This window comes from Pagrus major, chromosome 15 (genome assembly GCF_040436345.1).
Source record: "Pagrus major chromosome 15, Pma_NU_1.0".
In the NCBI taxonomy this organism is placed as follows: Eukaryota; Metazoa; Chordata; class Actinopteri; order Spariformes; family Sparidae; genus Pagrus; species Pagrus major.
The window spans coordinates 18,216,618-18,243,792 of NC_133229.1; the positions used below are offsets into that span (position 1 = coordinate 18,216,618).

At 41.7% G+C, this 27,175-nt stretch overlaps 1 protein-coding gene across 3 annotated transcripts in view; it reads left to right on the plus strand.

Annotated features, from left to right (window-relative positions):
- Positions 1-15,019, plus strand: part of LOC141009582 (B-cell lymphoma/leukemia 11A-like) — a 51,300-nt gene extending 36,281 nt beyond the window's left edge. For 2 of the 3 annotated variants that reach the window (XM_073482247.1, XM_073482248.1), the window contains exon 3: positions 12,768-15,019. In XM_073482247.1, the coding sequence (XP_073338348.1) occupies positions 12,768-15,019 (2,252 nt within the window). The remainder of the gene's footprint in view (positions 1-12,767) is intronic. The other variant, XM_073482249.1, reaches the window with a different exon arrangement.
- The last annotated feature ends 12,156 nt before the right edge of the window (positions 15,020-27,175 follow it).

Consider the following 27,175-nt stretch of genomic DNA (forward strand, 5'->3'; position numbering starts at 1 on the left):
CTCTTTCACCACAAGCGAGAGCTATCCAGGAAAAAAAAGGCTTTTTATCGCTGATGGCTAATAGTCATAAATTTGTATTAAATATGTCCTCTATCGATTGGCCTTGTCGGATGAATACAATTAAAGAGACGGCACTGAGTGCTTCCCACCTGGGAGGGGAAGATGGAGGGATTAAAAGAGGGGAGGGATGGATAGAAGATCAGTGGGAGGAAAACAAGGAGGGAAAGTGGGAGGGAGGGATGGAGAGAAAGAATAGACGGGCAAAAGGGTTTTTGGCAGCAGTGTGGCTCCTCCGGTCGAGTCGCAGCTTGTCCACATGTTTCCATAAATGTGTGTGTGTAGGCGGTTAGGGTTTGTGTGGCTGTTTGTATTTTAGTGATTCATCTTCTCTCATCGTGCTCTTCTTCTGTCCCTTATCCCCCTCCTCGATTCCCCCTCTCGTCTCCTTCACCTTTCTGTTTCATCGTCGAAACACCGGGAAGAAAAGAGGCAGTGAAAGAGACGAAGACAGAGAGAAAGATGGAATGTGAGAAAGAAAAGAGGGATTGAGCAATAGAAAGGAGACAGAGAGAGAGAGAGGACAGCCACCTGTATGCAATGTTGATGGACAGATGGAGGGATGAAACCAACTGGGCGGAGGAGGGATTAGATGAAGAGAGGAAGCAAAGAGCTGTGTGTGTGTGTGTGTGTGTGTGTGGGCCTCCGGCCAGCTGAGGTGTTTGCTTGGCTCAGAGTGATCTCCCACTGTGGTCACTGCAAGACACACACACACACACACACACACACACACACACACGCACGCACGCACACACACACACACACACACACACACACATGCACACACACACACACACACACACACACACACACACACACACACACACACACACACACACACACACACAGAGTGATGACTGAATTGTCCTGCTTGGCAGCTGTTGCAGGTCCCTGCAGATCACTCAATACCAGGCTGGCTTTGTGTATAATGTGTGTGTGTGTGTGTCTCTGTGTGTGTGTGTGTCGGTGACCACCAACCTCTTGCTTGTGGCACTAAAGAAAATCTGCTTCCTCTCAGTGTGTGCTCTTGTCTCATCAGGGATTTGGGACACAAGCACGTGTGTGTGTGTCCAAAAAAAAAAATATATTCAATAAATTCATGTATTTTTATTAATGATGTGAACTAGAAATTAAAAGTACTTTTTTCTAAATTGTCATCTTTTGTAACTCACACTTTTGACTGATACCCATATTTTTGGATGAAGCTGCCAACAGCTGACTGGGAATATTATTATTGTTTTCTCAATTATTCAATCGTGTGCTAGAATCATCCTCATCATTACACATTTAAAATAATTCTATATAATTTCACTTTGTTCTAAAGTCTTTTGAACTTTGACAATTGGACACTAAGCTCTGATTTAACTAAATCACTCAAACGGTTCAAATGAAATCGTTTCATTTTAGACGACACATAATCACTTTGCGGATTTACTTCATTTGTTGATTTCAGCACAATGTTTTGTCGTCACTGACTATATTTAGTTTCTAAGAAAAGTCTAAACTCAGCATCCGCTTTCCTGTTGCTTTCAGTCATTGTATTGTATTGCATTGTATTGTATGAGGACTAAGTGACCAAGAATGAACTTTCAAATTCAACTGACTGATCATCTTTGACGTTACTGTTCACAGTGCTGGGATGTAATGGAGCTTCTTCAGACTTGCTTCAGTTCATTTTGCGGTTTGGTTTGAACAGTTTGAGCAAATCCTTCCAGTCTGAAACATTGTTATTGCGTCATGATCGTGCATGTGGGTTCAGTCTTTTAACCAGAGAGCAACATACTTTGTGTCACGGTTAATCTGACCAACAAGAGCAACAATACTAAAAGTTACTGATTAGACCAGTGAAAGTGGTCAGCGGTACTGTGTTACAAATGTATTTGTTCCAATGCCAACCCGACCACATCGTCAAACTAGAATGGCACTCAGTAGAGCGCATATCTCAGCCAAGGCCCAACAGTCTCCTTTTGTACTCACTCACAGATACCAGCAACTTAAAAAAACAGATTTTTTTCTATCAAGATCCATCCATTATTTCCTGAGAAATCAATATCTTGCAATGTTAAAGAAAGCAAGAAAAAATTCCTGGATCCGTCCCTTTATCCAGCTCTGCACCAAGAGTTAATGGGGTCTTTTCTGGGCTGCCATCTTCCAAGTTTTGTAGAAATCTGCTCTGTAGTTTTTGTGTAATCTTGCTGACAAACCAACCAACCAACAAATAGACACGGGGCGAAAACATAACATCCTTGGCGGAGCTAATAATTCAGGCAAATATAACACTACTTTGGAGGGTGTGCGTTGCTTCAGTTACTGAGAGGTGATCCAGAGAGGTCAGTTTGAGTGATAGATCCACAAGTTTGAAGGCTTATCTGACAACAAAACATCCACGTCACAAAGTAATCTACACAGACTCTGTGCCTGCATGTGTTTGACATCGCGTTACCACATGACTTCACTTGGTTCTGCAGCAAAAGTTGATCCAGGACCAAAGCTTTTTCCAGACAACTTTGTGTTTCCATGCCACAGCTCTTGAAATGAATGAAGGGGTAGCATTGTTGTCTGATGATTGAAGCATTATGATATGTTTAACTGTTGCACATCTGCCAACCAGTGACATTTGACGGTCTCTGCATGAAATCTTTGTATTAAATTCCAAAAATAAGTTTGTCATCACGGAGAACACCTGGACAATTGTTTTTTATGAATCTAAAGCAAAGGATAGAGCATCTTACAGAGTAAACTATGATTCTCAAAAGGATGTAATCAATCAAACTGATGCATGAGTCCTGCAATTAAGCCGACGTGAAAAACAACCTTAAATGACAACATAAAATGTGATTAAGGGTCACCAATCTGCAACAGATTAGGAGTTGAAAGGAAGTTTCTGCATACTGGGGTTTCAAGTTGAAGTCCACAAGCTGAGTCATTCAGTATTGTGTGTGTTTGTGTGTGTGTGTGTGTGTGTGTCAGGACCAAGTTTCCTCTTTGAAACCCCATTCTCTCTCTCTCTCTGCCTGTCTGTCTCTCTCTCTGCTCACATAAGTGTTGTAATTTGGATGCTCTGTAATTTCACTATGGTGGTTTAGGGTTAAGTGGAGGCTGTTCCTGCCATCATGAGTACCGGTCTTCCAAACGGACACACACACACTCACTTATACACACACATGCACACACACTGGATCATTGCTACAGTGCGCTTGGATGCTTCTACAAAGCCCGGTCCATTTAATTACATTTATAAACACAGTTTAAGGGCCCTGGCTGTGTCATTAGAGCAGACTTTACGAGATACATTACTGTGTGTGTGCGTGTGTGTGTGTGTGAGGGAGCGTGTGTGTTTGTGTGTGTGACAAAGAGAAAGAAAAGGAAACTTTGTCACATGGCAGCTATAATGGGTGGTTGGATGGACACGGGCATGGACACACACATACAAAAACACACGGACACACACACACACACACACACACACACACACACACACACACACACACGAGTAGATTACTGGTGAGAGAGTTGCAGATAGCACAGTCTGTAGCCCAGCAGGGGTTCCAAACACAGAGACAGAAGGTATTGATATATCCTACACACACACACACACACACACACAGACACACACAGGGACAGACGGTATTGATATTTTTGCTCATCAGCCGAGAGTGTGTGGCTGTTCAGCGGGACCACACAGATACACACATTCTAATGCACATACATGCACACAGCATGCAATCAGACAGGCTCAATAATCCATTGTTGTTTTTGGTAATTCAAATTCGTTCATAGTTCTGTCTTCCATTAAAACACCAGATCATTATTGTCAGGCCTGGAGGTTTATATTTGCAAAAGTTGTTTTGTAGAGCTATTTTGAGTTGAACTGAAATGAGTTTTACCAGTGACACAATGTGTTTTTTGCTTTTCACCTTGATAGTCAATATCTGTAAATCTGACAACTTTAAAGTCGATCACAGAAAACTGCTTCCTTTTTAAGATGAAAAGGTGTTTTTCATTCTCCCAAAGTTTGAGCCTTTACTTTGAAGAACTTTATTTTGCTGCAAAGAATAGCTTACACTCTCAGTCAGTAGTCAATACGCTAACATGTGTGGTAGTATTCTGGTTAGGATCAAGAATTTTGAAGATCCTGTTTATTTGTTTAAGCTTTGTGTGGTTGTAGAAACTTAGATAAGCCATTACCCTGCTTTTGATCAATCCAAACATCCTAGCTGGATTATTTGATGCATAATCTGGCATGTAAATACCTTATTAATGCAGGGACGTCTTTGATTTAAGTCACAAAGATGATGATGATAATAAACCATGTAAATGATAATCCACATGCTAGAGTGAAAATGTAACCCTGACACTGGTGATTTAGTTGATAAATTCTATCATTATCTGTCATTACTTTTTTCATTTTTTTCATCTTTCATTATCTTTCATCAAGATGAGTGATAAGATGAAGACGTCAAAGCTGACACAAAATAAATGGAGTCATAAATGGAGTCATGTCCAAAGACGTGAAGAAGTTAAGCAGGATATTCCAAAAACAAGATAACAGGGATATGAGCATACATGAAACAGTGACGAAGAGTTGCTGGGTTGTTGGGGATGTCAAACAAATGTGTGACAGATGCAGATAATCACAAACCTGTATTATTACAATCTTGCAAACAAGGAGGATGAAACACCAGATTCCTCCGTGTCCCATGTAAACATCATCTTTAAGCACATCTTTAAGACAATGGTGCACCTTAAGGGTTCAGCACGCTTTGAAAGAACTATAGATTGTGAGAAGTATCATCCAAACTTGAAAGCAGGGTGAAAAGCCTGCTGTCATAGACTTGCTGCGTTAGTACACTACCTTCCTGATCTCTCTGCAAGAACTCTGTGTTTTTGAGCATCTTCGTAGTCTTGAAGCAACGATTCTCATAATTTTGGATATTGGTGCACACTTTCGGACAGTCCTCCTTGAAAGCACATTGTAGACTGTCAAAAGCAGCTCCCAACAACTTTATTGAAAAGCATGTCTAAACACTGTTCCCCTTATAATGTCATCTAATCGCCAACAATGATTCCTTGAACAACTACAAGACCTCCCTGGGCCAGTGGACACAACACTGACATTAATGGGATGCAGAAATGAAACCTCTTCCTTTGGGCAGGTCCCCTACTCCTTATTCATCTGTTGTAATGTTGTGTCTGTAGTTTGTCCACCCTTTTGCGATTATACAACCATTCTTTGCATCAGCATTGGCGTACTCTTTCTGTAACTGCAATATCTGATGAAGTTGCTTTGATCTTGCCGGTGACTTGTAGCCAGTAATAGAGGCTGATTTCCTTCCAAGCAGAGCACTGCCTTTTTGAGCAATTGCAGTCATGTTGTTATATGACTGTGTCGCTCCCTTCAGTGAGCGGACAGGACACCAGCTGCCACTGTTTGCATTCCAATTGTTTGCTGTCCAGTTAGCAAGAAGGCTTGAGCATAGAGGGGAGAATAATTGGGGGAGAGCAGGAAAGTGCAGCTTCTTTCTGGACCACACTGGAAGTAGTTGGAGAATTTATCCCAGTACATTGGTGTGCCAGTTTTTGAAGCCAAAATAGCACTTACAGGAATTTTGTGACAATTTAATAGGCTGCCACTAAAGTACGCAACACTGTTCTTAGTTTTGTCGGTACCCCTGTATTTCATAACAGTCTTGTTTTTGAACTTGACCACCATGCATTTTTGAGTCTAACCAATGGGGTTTTAAAATGGTTTCATGTACAGTATATGCCCAAGGGTCATTGAATTTCCCCAGCTCAAACAAGAACATGCAGTTCTGAAATTAAAGAGCCATAATTAGGGCGCCAAGATTTTCACATGACAACAATGATATGGTTTAGTGCTTTTGGGCAGTAAAAATGACTGTCGGGATCAAAGCAGAAAGCCACAACTGATGCACTTGAGTGGGTGACGATGGAGGGAGGATGGCAGGGAGAAAGGCTGGGTTATGACAGTGGAGTCGATAATGTCCTGCAGAACCCTTTGGAAAATCATTTTCACTGGTATGGTTTGTTCCCAGAGGCATGACAGAGTTTTTTATTTAAGAAGGGCAGTGTATCAGTTACAGCACAAATGTATGATGGGAGTCACGAGATATGGGTATCTGAGTGTTGATCAGCATGCAATTCCTTGTCACTGAAAGTACATATGGATTATAAAAGAGAGAAAAGGGAAGGTGAGAGTGAAACAGAGTGAACTGAATTAATTTTCACACCATGATCACAGTCATTATATAGTTTCACCTATTTTCCGAGCATAATTACTGTCAAATGTGCCCACATGACACACTGTGAAGTCCTGGTAATTTGCGTTCAATTAAAAGAAATATTACGACCATTTAAGTGGGATTTAATTCCAATTTTGACCAGGCAAGTAAAGAAAAAACTGCGCATTTTAACTGCCTTAAGCGCTTTGTATAAAGCAGTAAAATTAATACTGCTGGTTCAAATGTGATCATGATATTGTAGTCCATATAGTCTGATTCCTGTTAAATTGTCTTATTTTAAAGGGATATTTAAAACCAACTGTGAGACTAAATGTTGCCAGTGTATGGTTCTGCAAACTAAGGATGATGTTGGAACTTTAACTTTCTTCCAGCTAAATTTCCGTTTTATTTCATGACAATACTGTGCTTGTGGTCTGGTTTGGTTGAGGCACAAAAACACTTGGTTAGGGTTAGGGAAAGACAATGTTTTTGCTTACCTGATTCTGTCGCCATAAACACATTTGGAAATTGTCCCAACGTCTTGTTGACTATCTTGTTGATATCCAGTGGTTTCACGCTTCAAATGTTGAAATGCCATCCTGAACAGTGGTCTCTGGCTTGGCAGCCATCTCATCCAGCTGTGACGCCACCACTCTCCTCCATGTCATTTCATGTATGTCAGTTCAAATACATTTAAAGTAAATGTGAAATGGCATATGTTATAGAAACTTTATTATGATATGAATGACAATGTTGGCCCCAAAGTTGGCCAAGATTATGTTTCCTTGTAACATACATTTATTTGATTAATGTGACAAATATGCAACAAAATGCCTTCAGACATTTTAACATGTGCAGTTTAATAGAAGGCTAAAATTCTAGTGAAATGTCCAGGGACGCCTTTATAGATAAAGCAGGAGGTGATTGAGGGTGAGCGGCGATGCCCAGATGTAAATATAAGCAGCAGATCCTGAAAGCCTGAGGCTCGGATAGAAATCCCAAATTGTATTAAGGGACATTGTCCCTCACTCCCAGTATGCGTACCTAATCCTGTTTCAGCGATGTTCCATTACCTCAATTACTATCATCTCACCCAGAGGTGGACCCAGCCAAGGACACCACCGGAGAGCCAACGATGGGTGGAAAGAGAGGGGGAGAGGATGGAGGAGGTAGGGAGGGAGGGATGTAAAGGAGACAGTACTGTATAGTACAAAGAAAAAAGCATGGAAGAGGAGATATAAGAAAGAAGAGGACAGAGAGAGGGGACGGAGAGATAGAGGGGATGAAGCTGTAGAGAGAAATTAACAAAAGGGATAAACAATAAAAGGAGAACAAATTGAGAATGTAGAGATGGATAAAATTCATATAAGGCCAGTAAGATAGTGGTCGGTCTGTTCTAGCTGGTAGCCAAGACCTGGCATCCATTTTTGTTTCCCAGCTGGTCAGAGAGGGATGTAATGGTGGCAATCCAGCTAATTTACAGGACAGAATGACTGGCTGAAGAACAGACAGTTATACAGGCTGACGTTCTGAGGTGGACTCATTACAGAGAATCTCTATAATGTAAATGTGTCGCTGCCAACTTAAATGTACACTCTTAAGTGTTCCATACGGTACCTCAAACAGGCCTGATACACAGCAGATGCACACGCGGTGCTGTATATACCATATTCACTGTCTCTGTATGTGGACACGTTCTGAACATGCACACTAGAAATCAAACTGACGGCTTTTCGACTGTGCTTTTTTAACATGTGCAGCCTTCTCAGATGCAATGTGCGGATATTATGGACATAAGCAGACATTTGTGGACCCTTGTTGACAGTCAGCCTCCAGTGCTTCCATCATAGAAGAAGTCTTTTAGCCTGTGTAAAGAAGTGGGGATCATTGAAACTTTAAACAAAAAAAGTTTAAAGTTTTTGGTAACGGCAAGAAACAGTCAGATAGGAACTTTTGCATTTGGATATTGATATAATGTTTTCAAAATTGCGCTTCATATTTCCAGTGCTTTTTGGCCCGAACAAACCCCCATTTCTGGATGTACAGTGTGTCTCGTCAGTTTGGTGCACTGGCTTTATTCAGCTCCTTTGACAGCCATTGGATCAGAGTGCTACACATCCTTTTGAGAGGGATAGATAGAGCTAGGGGAAGCTGCTGCATGCACGCGCACATGCACGCACACACACACACACACACACACACACGCACACACGCACACACACACACACACACACACACACACACACACACACACACACACACACACACACACACACACACACACAAAGGAGTCGTGAAACATGAGCCAAGCTGCCTCACTGCCTCCCTCTCCCATCTAGCACCACATAAGTGTCCAGGCAATGCCCTTGGCTTAATAGGGCTTAATGCCTGTGCTTGTCACTGTAGCATGGCTGGTATTGAGTGTTAGGACATTTCTGAAATGTGCGTGTGTGTTCTCTGGAGTCTCACTAGTGGCTGTATGGCTTTGACATTTACCCCAGGTAAAGAACCGGATGCTATTATTTACCCCCTTCTTCCCTCCCTCCTCCCTCTTCTCTCCTTCAACATTCCTGCTTTGGACTTAAAAGTTGAAGCAGGTATTTGTCACCTCTATCTAAACTTAAACCAGAGGCATTATTTCTCCCATCTCATCTCTTTCTTTCCCTCTCTCTGACTCTATCTATCTTCATCTCCTAGTCTCCATTCTGCTTTCTCTCTTCATTTTTCTACCTCCCAGTGGTGGAGAGTTTGCCTAATGAAGTGGCTGATGGGAGTATATTACAGAGAGACAGAGTGGAGCGGTCGCCTACTCTAAAATCCATTAACCTTACAGTTTCAATCAGCGTGCAGACAAGTCTGAGCTACGAGTCAAAGAGGAGCGTGTTAGCTTTAGAGTTACACTATTGTGCCTCGCACTTGTTTTCCTCAATATTTTGCTCACATCTTTGTCTGAAAACACAAATCCTTTTACTGTTTTATCATTGTGCTGTTCCACAAACTCACAAGCTTAGTTTTCATTAGCTGGCAGTTTTTTTTTTTTTTTTTTTGGTTAAAGCAGATGTAGTTGAGTTTGAGGCACAAATATCTGGGCAGCCGCAGTGGGTCTCCTTCCTCTTATAATACATCAGTTTTCCTGCATGTATAAATGACCGAATCCCTGAGACATTTAGGACTTTTTTCAAAAAAGCCTGAAATTACCCAGTAAGACAGGAAAGATTAGAGTTAAATATGAAAAAAATACAGAACAGAATTATGTACCAGAAATATGTTATTTATCTGCTTCCTTATCTTGTTGATAATCTTGTGTTCATCATATTTTCTTTGTGACCCCTTGTAGAGGTCCTGGCCCCAATTTGGGAACTATTTTATAAAACCATGTGCACCATTCAAGGGAGATAGGGCTCCTCAGAGGCTCCAATATTAATTTCTTTTAGAGAAAAGCTTGGCAAACTTTATTTGGCAAACAACAATACTAATATAATTAATCTGGGCTTCTTTTATGGTTAGTTAGTTAACTATTTACCCCACATTAATGCCTACTGAGAGGAATCTTTTAGGGTGCTTACAATACCAACTTACATTTGGTGGCTTTTCAATGGGAAAAACAATCTTGTGATATTTTTCCATCTCCGCATTGATGTCCCACAAATGCTTGCTTGACCTGTCTAAATTGTGTGTACAAGACTGTCATTATCAGACTGTCACCTTAGTGAGAGAGACATTTTTCATGATCAAAAATACAGAGGCAGAACTCACACCCCTAGTCAATGAAGGAAAGAACTGTCCCCATGCTGGATAAATTTGTTTCCCATATGGGACGTAACGTGTACAAAAGGATAAACCACCTCCTAGATCGACCAAGGGGGAACAAGTGCAGTGTTATTGTGAGTACTGTGTCCAGGATTAGAGAGGGAAAAAAGATGAATAAATAAATGAAGCCTCCCTGGTCCTGATAATGCAAATGATATTCACAGGTTAGATCCTATGCAGGTGGCCACAATTAGTGGTAATTTGTGCCGATTTTAATGATCCATAATTTAGCTGCCTTTCCAAACTGTTGGTCATGTGGGATGAGTGTGTGTGTACAGAAGAAGAGATGGGGAGGAAGGGAGGGATGGTCAATAAGAAGGAGGAAGGACATAAAAGAGGGGGAAGAATGTTCCCCTACACACTTACACGGACCCTGTCTACACACAGGCACAACACGCTAGTCTTTCACACTTCAGCATCATAAATGTGTGTTTATGTATGTTGTGAAGTAAGTCTCGTAGTGTGTGGAAAATTACATCTCTTTAAAATACACACACTCCCACGAGCACGTACACAAAATGTTCCCCTCACAGATATGTGTTGAATATGTTTTTTTCACTGCAACCTCTTTGACTCGCTCTTTCTGGCTATTAGAACCAAATTGCAACGTGTGGATGTATAAAAGCTTCCCTGTAAACCATGACATCCTTTTAGCTTCACTGCTAATTTGTCATATTCATTCTGCCGGTAATTAGCAGGTTATACATCCCAATCTGTGTCTATTTTTACAAACCACTTTACCTGTTTACATGTTAATGGGATGTTTTGGGATTTATTGTCTGGACACGTTACAGCAAAATAGCTTTTTACCAAAAAGTCATCGGAGATAATTAGCATCAATGTTACGACCCCTAGAATGAAACCTGTTTATTTATTCTGATTTTGCAACAATATTACAGCATGTTTCAGTTTATTATGTGTGGCAACTTTTGACATTTTTGGATGTTGTTTATAATTGTTGTGGTTGCTATCCCACAAATAACTGGATTTCTATCCACACCTAAAACATAACCTTGCATTGTCACATACTGTGCCAGCTTTAACTAGAATTTGAAATGTAATCGTAAAATAAACCTAAATATTTAGATTTTGCTACAAACTTGATCCATTTAGATATTTTTGGAGACATTTTGGGGTATTACAACAATTGTCTATTAAAATTCCAGCGTTGCCTTCCTTTACAACAGCATTTTACCCTTGAACCTTTTTACTAAGATCTAATTTCAGTCAGTTTTCTAGCTTTTCGCCCATGTATGGTAACCTTTATCCGTAGTTCATTTGCATTGTTGATGGCAATAGTTAAGAGTGTCATCTAAATGCCCGGAGTGTGACATAAATGTCTAAACTTCTTGTTCGATTATGTGTATATCCATTTGTGTATGAATCTCTGCTTCGTCAAATGCAACCACTTTGCACTGTGCTTGGTAGTGGAAGGCTCTGAATGGCAGCAATGGGGGTTCGTCTGTCATCTAATCTTGTAAACGAGCTGATGGCCGTCCGTTCGGTTCCCTAATGAGATTACACATACACTGCGGGTCCCACCACGGGTCATCATCGCCGAGGCCATTCAAAGGCAATTATTGTTTTAAATGTTCCTCTCGTTGCCATCTCAAAGTGACTCTGCACGCTTTACTGATGGAAGAAGCTTTGAGGCAGACTGAAAGAGTTTTGTCTTTGTTCAGTTTGAGCCTAAATGTTTTTACACTCCTACTGTTTTACTTTCCTCAGGCGGCTGGGGTGCTCTGTCTGCGTGAATGGAAAGTGTGTATGTGCATTTGTCTGTGGTGTGTTCGAGAAAATGGCTTTAAAATACAGTGTAGATGAAATAACTTGCACAGATTTGATTTTTATTGTACTCAATGATGGGTTATACCTTAAAGAAGTAACTCATCAGTCTAAACCTTTTTTCAGTTGTATTTTCAAAAACATTTGCGATTTGCCTGATTTTTTACTGTATTTATGCTGTTGCTACAGTAATGAGGAAGCAGTAACTTACTTGTCTAAAGGATTCTTCTCTGTTGCCTCTCCTGTGTGTGTGTGTATGTGTGTTTGTCAGCGGGCCTCTGTTTTGGTAGATCAGTGGGAAGTGGTAGTCCGCCGGGATAGCCCTGTTTCTTTGTTCTGCTGCTGACAATGGAGGACTCACAGTCAGTCTAAAGGGAGAAATTATGTCCCAGAGCAGTCTGGGAGAAGAACAAATGCACACACACACACACACACACACACACACACACACACACACACACACACACACACACACACACACACACACACACACAACACACACACACTTCTCACATGCTACTCATGTGGGGCATGACCTCAATAAGAGCTACTGTTGTATTTGCAAAGCCCTCAACACCATGTGCCGACCACTTTTAAAAGCTTTAAGAGTTAGGCCTAGGGTTCAAATAAAAGATTGGTTCAGCCAAGTTAAAAACAGTTGTCCTTCATGGATTTCATTCTGGACACAGCACTGTTTATGTACAACTGTTTAAATGTTTCCAAATGAACAGGGAATGCTTGACAGACTTTTATATTGTCTGATTGATTCAGAAAATAATGCCTAACATATAGTCTGGATATTGTTAATGGTGTTCAATATTTTTTTAAGTAAAAATTCTTCCTAACCCAATTCTTTCTTCTCTGTCACAACAGGTAAGGAGGAGCCGACCACCTATACCTGCACTACATGTAAGCAGTCATACGGCAGCGCCTGGTTCCTGCTGCAGCATGCTCAGAACACCCATGGCTTCCGTATCTACCTGGAAAGTGAACATGGCAGCCCTCTCACCCCACGAATGGGTGGGCCTTCCTCCCTTGGTGGGGGTGCAGACTGCCCTTCTCAGCCTCCTCTTCACGGCCTCCATCTGCCTCCTGATGCAAGCCCCTTCAACCTCCTCCGCATCCCTGGCTCAGGCTCAGGTGGAAGGGACAGTGTCGGAATAGGGGGAGGAATTGGTCCCGGTGGTGCTGTTGGTGGGGGCCATCATCAGCGTTTCCCTCCCACGCCACCCCTCTTCAGCCCCCCACCAAGGAACCACCTGGACCCCCACCACCTGAGCCCAGAAGAGCTGGCGCTGGCAGCCCACCATCCGAGTGCCTTTGACAGGGTGCTGCGCCTCAATCCTCCTCTGCCCCTGGACCCCCCTCCGACAATGGACTTCTCACGGCGGCTACGGGAGCTGGCGGGCAACACCTCAGGGTCCACTCCCCCACTATCCCCCAGCAGGCCAAGCCCCATGCAGCGCTTGCTCCAGCCATTCCAGACAGGAGGAGGAAGTGGAAGTGCAGGAGGTGCAGGGGGCAGCAAACCTCCATATCTTGCCACCCCACCCCCTCTTCCAGGATCCATGCAGTCACCTGTAGGTTCTCAGACCACTCCTACCACCCCTCTCCCCTCAGCAGGAGCCACACCCTCCTCCACCACCCCCTTGAAATCAAAGTGTTGTGAGTTTTGTGGCAAGGCCTTCAAGTTTCAGAGTAATCTAATAGTGCACCGGCGCAGCCACACAGGAGAGAAGCCGTACAAATGTAACCTGTGTGACCATGCTTGTACACAGGCTAGCAAACTGAAACGCCACATGAAGACACACATGCACAAATCCTCCTCGCCAAACACTGGCAAGTCAGAAGATGGGCTCTCAACAGCCTCCTCTCCGGAGCCTGGCACCAGTGAGCACATGGCCAGTGCAAGCAATGCCCTTAAGTCAGTTGTGGCCAAGCTGAAAAGTGAGAATAACCGTATGCTACGTGAGAACGGGGAGGAGGAGGAAGAAGAAGAGGAGGAAGAAGAAGAGGAAGAGGAGGAGGAAGAAGAGGAGGAGGAGGAGGAAGAGGAAGTAGAGGAGGAAGAAGAGCATAATGGAGAGAGGACAGCCAGAAGAAACAACAGCTTTGGTCATCACTTTGGTTTGAACCTTGAAACGGCACGTCAGCATGAAAACAACGGTGGTATAGGAAGCCGACTGGGAGCAGTAGCTGATGAGGGGTCCATCCCCCGCTCACTCCCTGAGGTGATGCAGGGGATGGGTCTGGCTGCCAGCATGCAGCACTTCAGTGAAGCCCTCCACGCACACAAACGGAATGCCATGGCCCAGGAAAACCACCTGCATCACCACCTCAACCGAGACCATCACCACAATCGTGAGATGTGTGATGGAAACTCGGTGTTGGAAACAGATCGTGGGGAGGAGGGCTCTGTCTCAACAGTCAATGGGCGAGGAGCATCCCCTAATGAATCTGCCTCTGTTGGCCTCTCTAAGAAACTGCTTCTGGGTAGCCCCAGTCCACTCAGTCCTTTCTCCAAACGCATCAAGCTGGAAAAGGAGTTTGACCTGCCCACTCCAACAATCCCTAACACGGAAAACGTCTACTCCCAATGGCTGGCTGGCTATGCCGCCTCCCGACAACTCAAGGACCCTTTTCTGAACTTTGGGGATTCCAGACAATCGCCCTTCGCCTCCTCGTCCGAGCATTCTTCAGAGAATGGTAGTCTGCGTTTCTCGACCCCTCCTGGGGAACTGGATGGTGGGATGTCAGGCCGCAGTGGCACAGGCAGTGGAGGCAGCACACCACACCTCGGGGGTCCTGGACGGCCCAGTTCCAAGGAAAGCCGCAGGAGTGATACTTGTGAGTATTGCGGCAAGGTGTTCAAGAACTGCAGTAACCTGACAGTGCACCGGCGCAGCCACACAGGGGAGAGACCATACAAGTGTGAGCTGTGCAATTATGCTTGTGCCCAGAGCTCCAAACTTACTCGCCACATGAAGACCCACGGTCAGATCGGCAAAGACGTGTACAAGTGTGAAATTTGTCAGATGCCCTTCAGTGTCTACAGCACCTTGGAGAAACACATGAAAAAATGGCACAGTGACCGTCCTTTGAGTGCCGAAATAAAGTCAGAGTAGAAGGCCGAACTATGGGACCTTTTCCCCGCAGCTATGTCCGCCATTAGTCCCCTGTTTATTCCCAGCCCCTTGTAGATTTGCCCCAATCCTAACACTCAACTTTCGCCAGTCTGGCGAAGGCTTAAGACCATGTGCTCTGCACCAGCACACCCCGTTTCCATTACCCATTGAATGCATGATCTGTATCGGGGCAATACTCTTGCATTGACGCAAAACTTCGAGCCTTTCTCTTGTGCAATAATTTACATGTTGTGTACTATTTTCTTTTTTGAGTTTTCCTTTTCCATTTTTAAGAATTAGTCAGCATGCATAGTATGTTTTTGCTAATCAAAAAAAGAAAAGAACTTGTCCCTGGTTGGTTAGTTGTTGAGTAAATGTGTTGCTGTTTTTCTCTTGTTCTGTTTTTTCTTTTTATTCTTCAAAAAGAGAAAAGACAAGAAAGATATACCATGCTGCATACATTCTGTAACACATATCATGTACAGTTTTGTTTTGTAACATGGAAAGTGAACAGTCTTTGATTTGACCCAATTCTTACAACCCTGGAAATGCACTTATCTTGATCTTTCTAAAAGATGCCATGTTCACACAGGGTTAAAAAATAAAATAAAAATTGCATTGGCTTGATGACTAAACTTAAAGTAACGACAGCCTTCAAATTTCTTTCAAAAAGACAAGGGTGTGCTAGAATTGAATTTGTACTATCATTTGGTAGAATAAGAAAGAGTGCCTTTGATATCTCAAGACTGCATTGGCCATAATCTTATCTGGTATAAGTTTGGGGTCACATTAGATAAAGCTAGAAGGTTTAAGCCACCCAGGAAAGGTCCTTGCATCAAGCACCTGACTGCTCAAAATAGACTGTGACAACTCATGATGAAAGATCAGAGAGTTCTTGTTAATCATCATTTAGCTACCTATTACATGTTCAATAGGCTATCTCTTTAATATGTGGATTTCATGGCAAGCATGGTACAAGCAGTATTGTGTATATCTGAATTATTTGTAGTTTTTTTCTGGTAAGGAGGTACTTTTGAGATAAAGGTAATCTGTAATGTACAATCCTGAACTTGAGGGATACAGCGCATGGCTGAGAAGTGTCATGCATCTGCGTTAGCACAAACCTACAACGCTGCTTCGATATGTCAGTGTGTGGAACAATGCATAAAGTAATATATGAGCTCCAAGTAAGGCTAACTTTATTTGAGAGCATTGAAATAACTACAAGCTAGACAGACAGAAAGCTACACAGAACTCAAAGCTACGTATGTAATACGGGGATCAGAGGCTATCTCTTTCATTTTACATTTCTAATATCAAAACAGGGTCATTAAATATGAATTGCAGAGGGAAAAGGAAGAAAGAATTGCAAAAAATACCTGTACTCCAAGGCTCTTAAAAAGAGTTAAATGCATTAATTTGAATCAGTATGCATAGGCTAATGCAGGGCACATTTTTTTTTGTTTTCTGTTGCTTTTGAACCCAATAGAGTTTTTTTTTTCATTCAAGCTGTTCATAGTATAGCACTTGTCACTGAGAGTAAGTACCGACGTTTTGCTTGCATTTTCCCACACTGATGCAATGTTGGTACATGTGTTGAGTCTAAAAGCTAGATTGTCGTATAGAGGACATGAAGTGCACTGTTCAATTTTCCCAGTTTACAAATTTACGCTGAAGGGAAAACGTTGTTGAAATGCTGTCAGATGACGAGGGTCCCATTGTTAAAAGCAGTAAAAGATGAGACACATAATCTGTTGCCAGCAACTCCAGCCTCATGAACCTTGACCTTTGTACCCTTGCCGTTTCACCTTTGACCATTTGTCAATTTGTTACCCCGAGAAACCCCAGTGCTTTGCCTGGGCGAAAAATTCATCCTGTCGGCAAGGTCTGTAAATTACAAGGTTTGATGTGAGTTACATAAGTAAACACAGATCCTTCATGGTCACAAAATTGATGCAGCTTTCATTGACCACTGCAGCACCAAACATCCACATTTACAAGGAGCTATACTGTAACATTATTGTCATTGACACCAGAATAATCTATAGACCTTGCTGCCTCGATTACAGACACTCAAATCTTGTTGCTCACACTGCAAGAATCAGTTTTTGTATAAATCTTCCTTTCATTATAGATATGAAAATAAACGTCTTTTTTTTGTGCAAATAACACTCCACTATCTCGAAGGGGAAACTGTATTTAAGTTTTGTTGTCGTTTCTCTTTTCCTCAGCGTCTTGGTGGTGTTCAAGACTCCGATCACAGTATATATGAAATGATAAAAAAAAAGACGAAAAAAACAAACAAAAAAAATTTCTGTGATGGTTTTGTATTTCTTTCTTTTTTTTTTGCCTTGGCTCTTCACAGCTCTTCAGGTTGAAATACAATTTGCATTGGGGAAAGGATTAAGATTATATATGAATATATAATAAAGAACTTAAAATATAGGAAAATGCACACTCATGTCGATTCCTATGCTTAAACACATTTATGGTCTACTTTTTCTGTATTTCTAGAATTGTATTTGAATTCAATGTTCACTTAGAGTAGGCACTATAGTATTTATATTGAGGCTCGTATTTTTAACTGTTGCTTGTTCTCTCTAAAGGTATTTACCATACCTTTTTTTGGTAGTGGAAAAAAATCCCAAGCTGCCACGGTATATTTTTTTAATTTGGCAGGATAATATAGTGCGAATTATTTGTATGTTTAAAGAAATAAAAGGAAAAACCCCATAAAAAAGCAGCTAAAGTATGTGGCATTGGGAGGCGTCACAGGCCATCAGATGGCCGCCGCTCTGTTTCCTGTCCACAGAGATGGTTGTACATATCTTCTTTGGTTTTTGGTTCGGACCTCCTTCCCCCCTGCTGCCATTCTTGTATGCAGTAATGCAAGCTGACGTCGGCCTGTTCTGTTGTGTGCTTCTGTCTCTCTCACCCCTCCCACCTGACTACATTCCAACATCAAGAAGAGAGGAAAAAAAGAAAAAAAAAACTTCATATGCAGTACATGGATTACGAGAAAAAAAAAAAGCGTCAAAATAAATACATTTAAAAAAGAAATTAAATGTTTTGCAGTTTTTTTTCATTGCCAAATACTAAATGGTGCTTTATATTTAGATTGGGTATACTTTCATATGCAAAGCATATTTAAAAATGACCCGGGGGATGTGGAGAAGCCTGCTTGAGTTGAGACTTTTTTGTAAATGGCAATGCGGAATATTTTGTTATCAGCCTTTTCTATTCCTATTCTGAGAGCTGTTTGTTGTAACTTGAACTTGAACTTTATCTTTTACTATGGGAGTTACTATTTATTATTACCTATATGCTCTGTTCAAAACAGAGACATGGAATGGATCCTTATTTTTGGTTTCTTTTTATTTTGTTTTTTATTTTCGGTTATTATATAATTTTGATTTTTGTTTTTCTTTTGTAATGGTGGCCGATGGTCATTGGACAAACCGAGCTCTTTAATTTCTGTTGTACTTGTTTGGGGTCTCTGTTCAGTTGTATTGGGAAAACCACTGTCTGTGTTTTCTGGCAGATGTCTGCATAATCCTGTTCACACACCCATTTTGTCCCTTTATCGAAAAACAATTAATAAAAAAAATGAAAGTATAATGGCACTTGTCGCTTATCTCCACTCTGTGTGTGTCAAGTTGACTCAAGTGTGTGTGCATGGGTATGTGTGTGTGTGTGTAGTTAACCCCCATCCTAGAGCTCACTGGTATCTTTAACCTGCACAGCTGCCGACATCACCTTTTTATAATTATCATCACATTTTCTTTTTTTTTAATCTAAATATATTTCTTATAAAAATATGTTTTTCTCATAAACCACTTCAAATGGAAGAGTTTTCACAAGTCAGCATGTATAGACATGTAGTTCAGAGGGCATAGTTCTCCCTCCTAAGAGTATATATGTGTGTTTTAGGTGTCAGTGGTGACCTGCTCAGGGCGTGTTCTTAACATGCTTTCTCTAATGAGGCCTCAGTGTCTCGCACTGTTGCTTGAACCCAATGAACTCAGACCTCCACCCCCAACCCCACCCTAGCCTTTGGCCCTGTACTATATGTACTTTATGACTTGTATATATGTGTGTGTATGTCAGCTGTTATTGTCTTGTCCAGGAGGAGTGGGAGGGCTCAAGTCCATGAAAACTTCTAAAACTCCTGACACCTGTGTGTCTGCAGTGTCATCCTACCTGTTGATCCGGACAGCTCAGCTGGTTTTAGTGTATGCCTGTTTGTGTGTGTAGGCGTGTGTGCGTGCATCACACCATTTTTACTTAGTTTGCATGCTATCTCAGAGCACATATGTGCACTACACATGTCACTCCTCAAAGTACAGTACAGTATCTGTTGCTGATAATAGCCCTGAAAAGTTCTCTATCAGTCTTTCAGTCACACACACACGCACGCACGCACGCACGCACGCACGCACGCACGCACGCACACACGCACACACACACACACACACACACACACACATGGACATATATGCTGCTCCTCTCACAGAATGTACTTAAGTAAATATCATTATGTCCCTCTGTTTGCTCAGTAGTCACAAAGCCTCATAAAGCTGTCAAGATCAATCAGCACCATGTCCTCCAACCACTGCGCCCTTCTGTTCAGCTCTCTCACGCACTCTTAAGTCCTTTCAGAAAGCATCAATACACCTGCCATGGGTCCAAATTATAAGACATATGTGGATGTAATTAAGGACATAAAGAATGTGAAGTACCATCACTTTGATTGAGATTAAAAACATAACACAGAAATCTAAAATCTAATCTGGTATTTAACTTTCATGGCAAAAAAAAATAAATAAAAAAAACTGCACCTGACCTTGAGTATTTTGTTCATGCTGGACTCCTTTCCAGTCACAACGGATCCAAACAGACCCTCCACTCCATAAATATTAGGCAAACTATTATAGCATATACACCATATTAAAGAAATACAACAAAAGAAACGAGTGTGCTAAATTTTCATAAAGCAGAGCTACTTTGCTGTAAAACATATTGAAATTACCTTACCATTTTGAATGCAGGCTTTGTGTAAGTATGCACAGTGCAGCTGTTTTATACAGCAACGGAAATATAATACAATGAATGTCAGATCAGACTCTTTGTTAGAAGCTCAGAAGTGAACTTGACTTTTCAAAGAAAAAGGCAAAAAGAAAGGTTAAACGCGTGCTCTAGTTCAGGGCCCCCCTTCCAACAATTTAAAGGTCCCACATTGTAGAAAGTGAGTTTTCCATGTCTTTTTCAATTATAAAGCAGGTCTAGGTGCTACATAACAGCTGTGAAAGTATTAAAATGCTCAATCCACAGAGAAATGCACACAGCCTGTATTCAGAAACTGTGCCTTCACAGTCTCTAAGGAGACAGGCACTAAAATGAAGCGTTCAGACAGAGGATGTGTAGAGGTGCTGCAGCATCGGACAGTATGAGAAAAACAATGTGTTTTTTGAACATTAAAGCATGTTAATATGTTCTACACCACAAATAAAAGTACCTGAAAATGAGCATACTATGGGACCTTTAAGCCACTGGGCCTGCGCCTGGTATCTCTGTTTGGTAATAATCCATCCATGTAGGGACAAAAACATGAGCTATATGTGCTTCAACCTTCAACAATACCTTCAAAAATAGAACTACTGTGTGTCAGATTGTGGCAAGTGGCCAATAACAAGAAGTGCATGAGTGAACATTTTACAAAACCTTCAATGCTTTGCTCTGTATTCACCTGACATGAATGCACATTCTCATGCAGGTGCGTGAAACAGCACAATACACAACTTCAGATGCGCCACTATCTGCTTATACACTATGCTCACAGATGCCATAGTGTTTTGTTTTTTTTTAACTTCTAAAATCATTTCTGTTGTCACTTCAAACTTCAACTCCAAATGGCATATTTACTTGACGACACAGTACAGAGAGATTAGATGGGCCGAGGAGCAGGTTTGTAGCCGTACAGAGAGTGTAATGGGCGACTGCCAGATGTGAATTTGATGCACATTTGAATTTAAACCTAAAATTAAAAAGAGCACAGAACTCAAATTTACCCCGCAAGAATAAAGGCTACAAAAAGATCACAAAGAACACGTATAATCCAAATTCAAAGCGGTGACTTTTCATTTAAGCGACTGCCAAGCTACCTTGATGCCCCAAGAGCTACTGACTTTGAGGAGTTTCAGTGTTGCGAGAGGTTCAGGTGTGTTTGACATGGGAGGACTGTAAGACTTTATTTCCCACCTTAGGACCCACAAGTGGCAGCAGTTTCCTCTTTACTCCCTGTTAAACAATGTGACCAGCCACCAGCAACACCGCCTGGGCAAATAAAACAAATCAGCACCATATTTTTTCACTTCCTCTCTCTCACTCTCTCTTTCTGCCTCTTCCCTCTCTCTCTCTCTCTTTCTGTGATAAATTCATTGTGTTATAAACTCGTGAAGCATTCAGGCCTTTTCTGCTTTACTGTGGCTCTCCTGTGCTGGTTTATGTGAAAAGCATAATGCATTTGTCACCGTTATAAAATCTATACAACCATGACCTGGAGTCCGCCATAAACTCCCATAGATTTGTCTTTGGCCTGTAGGGTTTTAACAATAAAAGATTCTCCAGAAGAAAGCATGTTTTCACACTGCTTTTGTCACCGTATGGCCTTGACGCAACACTGTTCCAATGGAATCTAGATAAAGGAAAGGAATGTATGTGTGTGTGCGAGCCTGTGTGTTTTGTCTGTCTTTCTTCCTTCTGAGTGTACTTTGGTATCTGTGTACATACTGTGCAATGCCACAGAAGTGCATTTTGTCTTGGCCAGCCTCCGTCTGCCATACAGAGGAGTAGATACTTCTATATATATTGAGTGGTTTGATGCACGCTGACCACGGCGGTCCATAGGAACGGGGATGCAAAGTAAATGCCTCTTATTGTAATGGACAATCACTGAACATTACTTAGCACATATAATGGCCACAAGGCCAGTCAAGGATGTAAAAAAAATCAGTCAAAGCTAGTAAAGGAATAATGCACGGACATTGACTGCCTTTGCCCGCAACGCACTTAATGCCCCTGCGTAGGAGTTGCAGTCTAAGACACTGACTTCAGAACCACAGACTGAAACTCTGTGCAATCACTCGAGGTGAAAGAAAAGTTTATCTCTGACCTGGTATTAATTCATGGTTGCAAGGCCATTTAACTTGAATAGGCTCGATGTTTGTATACTAAGAAGGGCTACAAGACTGGCAAAAAATATGATTAGTTGAAACATGTAAGAAAAAAATAAATAAAAAAAAATAAAAATCTGCAGAGCTCCTGAAATGATACTTCTTGTTAGCTTAAGTAATTCTTTATACTCCAAAGGGGGGCCTGCAGGCCAAAGTTTGCCTGCCATAAGATTTGAAAAAGCTTTCTTAAGGTTTGGAAAAAAAAAAATAGTATAAAGCCTTTTGTGGCTCCAGATGAAACTGCTTGTAATTTGAGAAATTCCCTCCAGTTATGTCACTGGAGGAATTTAGTGGGTAAGTTGTATTGTGGGTAGTGTAGGCAACAGGTTTTGAAAAGCAGTCCACTGGTCTAGCCCTTTACTCCTCTAACACTGAGGAGTCATTATGGACAGTTTAAAAATCAAATTCAAAATCAAAACAGCAGAATGAAAGATACCAGCTTTTTTTCTCCACACATTCTTCCTCTTTATCAAAACCTGGTGCCTACATTACCCACAATGCAACTCCTGCTCTTGGCCATTATTTCTGTTGGAGATGCTACAACTCACCACAGTAACAGCTGAGATCTACAGACACTACTGCTATAAAATCTAATGAGACAAATCACAAACAAGCCAACAGTTTGTGTTAAGCTCTCTAAAAACTTTATTTTGAGGTAAAACCAAACTATGTCTGCAGAAAACTGTGGCAAATATGGTAGGTCAAAGTTGAACATATAAACTGGGATGGATTCGGTAACAATATTACCATTTGCCTTTGTTTTCCCTTCCGAACAAGTCTTCCTAACTTAGCATTCAGACCCAAAACAATCACGTTGCTTATATGATTTGACTTGACCTAGGACTTGACCTGGGACTTTCTTGAAACTTGGACCAAATAAACTGAGTCACATGTCTTCATTACCGCTATAAAAAATGTGCTGTGCCGATATATTAACACTCTGTGACTAAATAAACTAGATATGAGGGAGACAGTTTTAATTCACACACAATAATGTTGTTAAAATGGACATGTGCAGAAATGTGACAGAAAAGTACCAAATTCCAACGCTGTCATGAAGTGGCTGACAAACATAACCAAGCCATAGGTGTGACAGGCAGCTTAAGCTTACATGTACCTCTGTCACAAACCAACAGCAGGCTAAGCTCCGCTGCTAAAACACTGGCGACAGGGTTTTTCCCAAGTCAAGCTATGACTCTGGGCTTTGTTCTGATATGAGTATGATTTTACTGGAGGAATTTGGTTAGCTTTAAAACTGTTTGCACTGTATTTAGTATTTTCTGTGGGTTGGAAGTTGTGACTGGTATGTCAGGAGGTAAAAGATAAGAGTTCATGTGGTAATCGCTCCATCTTATATCTGACCTTGCTGATGTTACATTATGGCGTCGCCACATGGACTGTTTAGACTATTGAACGAACACAGAGCCAAAAAAAAACTGTGTCAAGAAGTTATTTCATCTTGTGTTGAGTTCAATTCAATTCAGAATTTGCTTTTTAAATTCAAATCCACTCACACTAACTCAATCGCTACTCACACTAATAACACTGTCACAAGTAACCAGTGCTGGCTAAATCAGAATTAAGAATAGTAGTCGCACACCCCACCACCCCACACAAGCACACACATGCTCACAAAGCTAAGCTGAGGCAGGAGAGGTCAAAGTCTATTGATAGACCATCAGTGCTGGAATGCGAGATGTAGAAAAGGCAAATCAAACAGCGACGGCGGGTGTGGTGATTTGCGTCCATGTGTCTGTGTGACACATGTTTGTCTTGTCTCCCCTTTCCAGCTCTGCCATAATCATGTTGTGACATATCTTAAAAACTAAATATGTTGAGGGTTTTGTCGCTGGGAATGTCAGGGGGTTGAGGAAGCAGGGGGACGGGAGGGGAGGCCTGTCTGCCCCTCTGCAGGGTCACAAGGTCAGAGGGTAGGCTTAGAGCAAGAAAAGAAAGCGTCCTCCCTCCCTTTTCTTCTCTTTTCATTCCTTCCACCGTGAACTCAGTCTGAAGTTCAAATTCATTGTCAAAGTGAATCTGAATGAATGAAAGAATGAATGAATGGGGGAGGGGGCATGCACATTTGACACCGTGTCTATGTGGTGGTTAATAGATTAACATTTTTCACACTGTTATTTCAATCTTTGTACTTGATGTGTAATATTAACTGAACCTTCTCCAAGTTCTTTAAGGTATAGGGTCCTTAATGTTAAGCTAATGTGCGTCAAGGTGCTACACAGGTCTTAGATGCAGTTTCAGAGCCCAGTCGAAGCCAAGATTAAAAGTGTTGCAGTGGAATCATCAGATAAATGTCAGAAAATAAGAATTATTTCAGCATTATGTCATTAACTTTAATCCCATACATGATCTAACACCCCAAATCATTTGCACGTTGTGTTTATGGCCTCCTTCTCCAATTCTAACAATTACCGGGCTAGCTTATAAACAGTTTATGATGTCTCACGAGTCACACTTCAAGGATAGTGTTATCTAGTGGTCACTCTGTTTTGCTTTAACATGGTAAAACAAAGAGGCCATTAAACCAAGCGTTTGTACCCTGTAACTGAAGGATTACAAAGAAAGAAAAAAAAAAAAAAAATCCTTCTCATCAACTCAAAAGGACGTGTTTGATGTTCTGTGTTATATCATCGTCATCCTTAACTGGATTCTAACCCCCTGACCTCATAGCGCACGCAGCAACGGCAGACGGCTGTTGCCGTGCTTGGATCCTCCAGGGTCATGAAGGGCATCTCTCTGATCTCTGACCCCAGAAAGAGGCCTCTCGGCCTGGCCGGGCCAATGGAAAATCCCTCAGGCCTGAGCTGGATAAAAGGATGTCCAGGAAAGTCATGGATTACCAGTGTGCATGTGTGAGGGTGTGTGAGGGTATGTGTGTGTATGTGTGAATGTGTGTGTGACGACATGCCCTGGAGACTCGTGCCTGTCTTGGGTAACCAAGTTCAGGACACACACTCTACAACACACACTCATACGTCCAGGGGTTATGGAGGTTAATTGCAGCTACACAGATGAGGGGGTTGGGTCACCTTTGTTGGAAAGGTGTGTGTGTGAGAGAGACGGAGCGCTGCTCAAACTCAAGATGTATTAATGTGTGTAGGAAAGAGAAATAGACACACACAAGTGGATAAGGGGACATTGTGTGTTAGATTGTTATGTCTGGGACCAATGTGTATGTGCTTCTGTGACGACACACACACACACATGCAAACTACGCTCCCATCTTCTCTCTTAATCTGGCCCTCTCCTTTTTCTTCTCTGTGTTCATATGTGTGTGTGTGTGTCTGTGTGTGAAAGGTCAAGGGTCAACCTGCAGGTTTGAGGCTTGGGTTTCACATGACTGAACACCTTTGTTGCTCGCCGCAGGGCAAAGACTAAACATGCGTGTGTTCGTATGTGTGTGTGTGTGTGTGTTTGTGTCCCCCTGAACTAGACACACCAAACACATCCCCACTTCACCATACACAAGCAACACTGCAGCCCAGGTTTTGATGTCTGCTGAATGCCGTTTGATCATACAGAAAACTGTCACACACAACGGATTTGGACTCACAGCAGCTGCAGGGGGAGTCAGTTGGTGAAAACTGGAGTGAAACCGGCCTCACCCTGCCTTCAGGAGCTGCTGCGTCACTTGAAAGAATTTAATTAGTCCGCTTTCCCAAGCATCCCATGACTGTCCAAATGCTGTTTGGGAGTGTTGTAACAACATAAATTCAATGGGAATCTACATCTGTGCCATATTTCTGCAAAACAATGGCCACATTTACATACGAAGTGCATATTTATATGAGCTATTAACATTATTTAAACCCCAAGTTCCGCTATTCATTATTTGAATTTTTGTTTTGTTTTTGAAGCTCAGTAACTGTAAGCCGGTAGTTCCCAACCTGGGGAAACCCCTACGGAACTCAGGTATGTCAGAGGGATCATCAGATGATTAAAAGGATAATACTGTTGGTGATTGATTGATTGATCTACTAGCTGATACAGGTCCTAACTACATTGTTTTCTTAAGCTGTTGAAGGCTTGTTTAAATCAGTAGTAAAATTTGTAGCTAGTGTTGCCAACACAACGGTAGCTAGCGTTGGAAAAAAAAAAAAAGTCAATTTCTGCTCCAGTAACTATAACAGGTTAGTTAGACTGTACAGTTGTCACCATCTGTATTTTATATCCTTCAGCTGCTCACGCTGCTACGTAATGAGGTTGAACTGGCTTGTGAAAGTTTAACCTTTGCTAGCAAGCATTAGCACTGTTAACTTTTTGCTAGCTAGCGTTGCAAAAAGTTAACAAAAGCATAACGCCGTTGGTACCACGTGGTGTCTGTGTTTCGTCAGCAATGAGTGTTAGCAACGTAGCCAACAACGTAGCCAGCATTAGCACTGTTAACTTTTTGCTAGTTAGCGTTGCCGCTTAAGGCTTTTGGCTCACAAACCCTGCTAGAAGAGGGAACCAATTTACACAGACATTACAAAACAATCATTTTGGACTCAACAGAATTTTCAAAATTATTAATTTACAATTGTGATAATGTTTTTAAGGAAAAAAGACACTTTTTCTACGGACTTTTCTACAAGATCTGTGGATGTATTACTTTCAAAAAGGATTTGTCGATATAAAAATGTCATCAAACACCAGCCACCACCAGCCTTGTCCTGTTCAATTTCTGCTCCAGTAGCTACAACAGGTTAGTTAGACTGTATAGTTGTCATCATCAGTAATTTATATCCTTCAGCTGCTCACGCTGCTACGAAATGAGGTTGAACTGGCTTGTGAAACTCTAAATCCACTGACCCCAATGGCAGGTTGACTAAAGTTAGCTGCAGGTCTTGGCTAGAAGGCTGTTAAAGTAGTCTATCCTTACTTCTCTTTTTCCCCCTTAAACAGCGTGAGTATTTGTCTTTTCAAC